General features: G+C 47.2%; 1 protein-coding gene across 1 annotated transcript in view; it reads right to left on the bottom strand.

The window, feature by feature from the left end:
* EARS2 (glutamyl-tRNA synthetase 2, mitochondrial) overlaps positions 1 to 1,635 on the bottom strand; it is a 27,249-nt gene that overhangs the window by 11,780 nt on the left and 13,834 nt on the right. The window contains exon 5 of the mRNA XM_003795728.3: positions 843 to 951. Within this exon, the coding sequence (XP_003795776.2) occupies positions 843 to 951 (109 nt within the window). The remainder of the gene's footprint in view (positions 1 to 842; positions 952 to 1,635) is intronic.

Here is a 1,635-nt window from a genome sequence, read left to right on the forward strand (position 1 = left end):
CACAGCTCACAGCAACCTCCAACTCCTGGGCTCAAGTGAGTCTCCTGCCTCAGCCTCCCAAGTAGCTGGGACCACAGGCGCCTGTCACAACGCCTGGCTATTTTTTTTGCTTGCAGCCGTTGTTGTTTGGCGGCCGGGCTGGATTCGAACCCGCCACCTTCGGTGTATGTGGCTGGTGCCTTAGCCAATTGAGCCACAGGCGCAGAGCTGCAAATATAGTTTCAAAGTGAAGAATTATTTGAAATACCAAATACATGAAATATAAACTTAGGTGCCTGAGACAGTGCTCATTCACTGTGTTGGCTAGGGCTAAGTAGGAGTGATTCTAAAATGAAGATGCCTCTCTGCAGGCTTTTGGATGTTAACAGAACCATCCATGTATGGGGGTAGCCAAGAACAAAATGCTAGTGATAAAATAATACCAATCACTTATTAGCACTTTCTTTTCTTTTTTCTGCTCAATGTGTCCTATATAATTCACATTAATTCTTGCAGCCAGTTGTGGTCTTCACTGATGCATGAGCTGAGTGATCCACTGCTAAGAATCACTATAAGGCACTTTCTATGAGCCAGGGCTATACAAGATACTCTCATCATCCAACATTTAATTCTTACAACAATCACATAAGATGGGTACTATCATTAGTCCCAATTTAGAGAAAAGGAAATGGAGGCTGGAAGAGGTTAGGTGACTTAACCTGTGGTCACGCGGCATTAGATAACAGAGCTCAAAGTCAAAATCAGGGCTGTGCAACTCTAGAGCCCACTAAAGGCTCCGCTGTGGGGACCGTCAGAAGCAAGATGCTTTTTCCCACCAGTGGATGTCCATGCCCCCCACGTACCTGTTGAATTCTGGGAGCTTCTCCAGGTCCAGCAGAGCTGAGTGGCAGGTGACCCGCATCAGGTTGAACTGTGTTATCAGCTCCGGCAGAGTCCGGCCCATCTGCTTCTCTGCAAGTGAGGCAGGCCCAGCCATTTAGCTTCCTCCTTTCACTTTCAAACACAGGGGAGGCCGAGTGAGCAAGCCCTGGGCTCCTCATTCCACTTTGACCAAAGAGTTTTAACTTCTAGCTATACATCTATTCAGGACCAAATAAGCTTTCATTTTCGGAAAGAGTTTCATCACTAAGGGAAAAAAAGCCCAAAAATTCCACAAAAACAATACTCATTATCCTCAAATACAGGAGAGACAAGAATAGTGTGCCCATTTCCTGGCTATGCTCTAGAGACTCTGATTCAATTGGTTTTGGGCAGGGTCTGAGGACTGCACATTTTGTAAGTTAGTTGATTCTGAAGTGCAGTGAGAGTTAAGAACTGCAGAGTGCTGGGAGTGTCTCAGGAGCAGCAGCCCTGACCTGAGCAGTCAGGTACAGGTCTGAAGTGCTACACCCTTTACTAGCTGCGTGACTTTGGCAAATCACTCAACTTCTTTGAACCTCCCAATTCTCTCATGAACAGTGGGAACAACTAATACCCCTCAAGGATTTTTTTTTTTTGGAGACAGAGCCTCAAGCTGTTCCCCTGGGTAGAGCGCCATGGCATCAGAGCTCACAGCAACCTCCAACTCCTGGGCTCAAGTGAGTCTCCTGTCTCCGCCTCCCAAGTAGCTGGGACCACAGTCGCCAGCCACAATGC

The sequence above is a fragment of the Otolemur garnettii genome, unplaced genomic scaffold (genome assembly GCF_000181295.1).
Source record: "Otolemur garnettii isolate 467f Iridium unplaced genomic scaffold, OtoGar3 scaffold00096, whole genome shotgun sequence".
Taxonomy (NCBI): domain Eukaryota; kingdom Metazoa; phylum Chordata; class Mammalia; order Primates; family Galagidae; genus Otolemur; species Otolemur garnettii.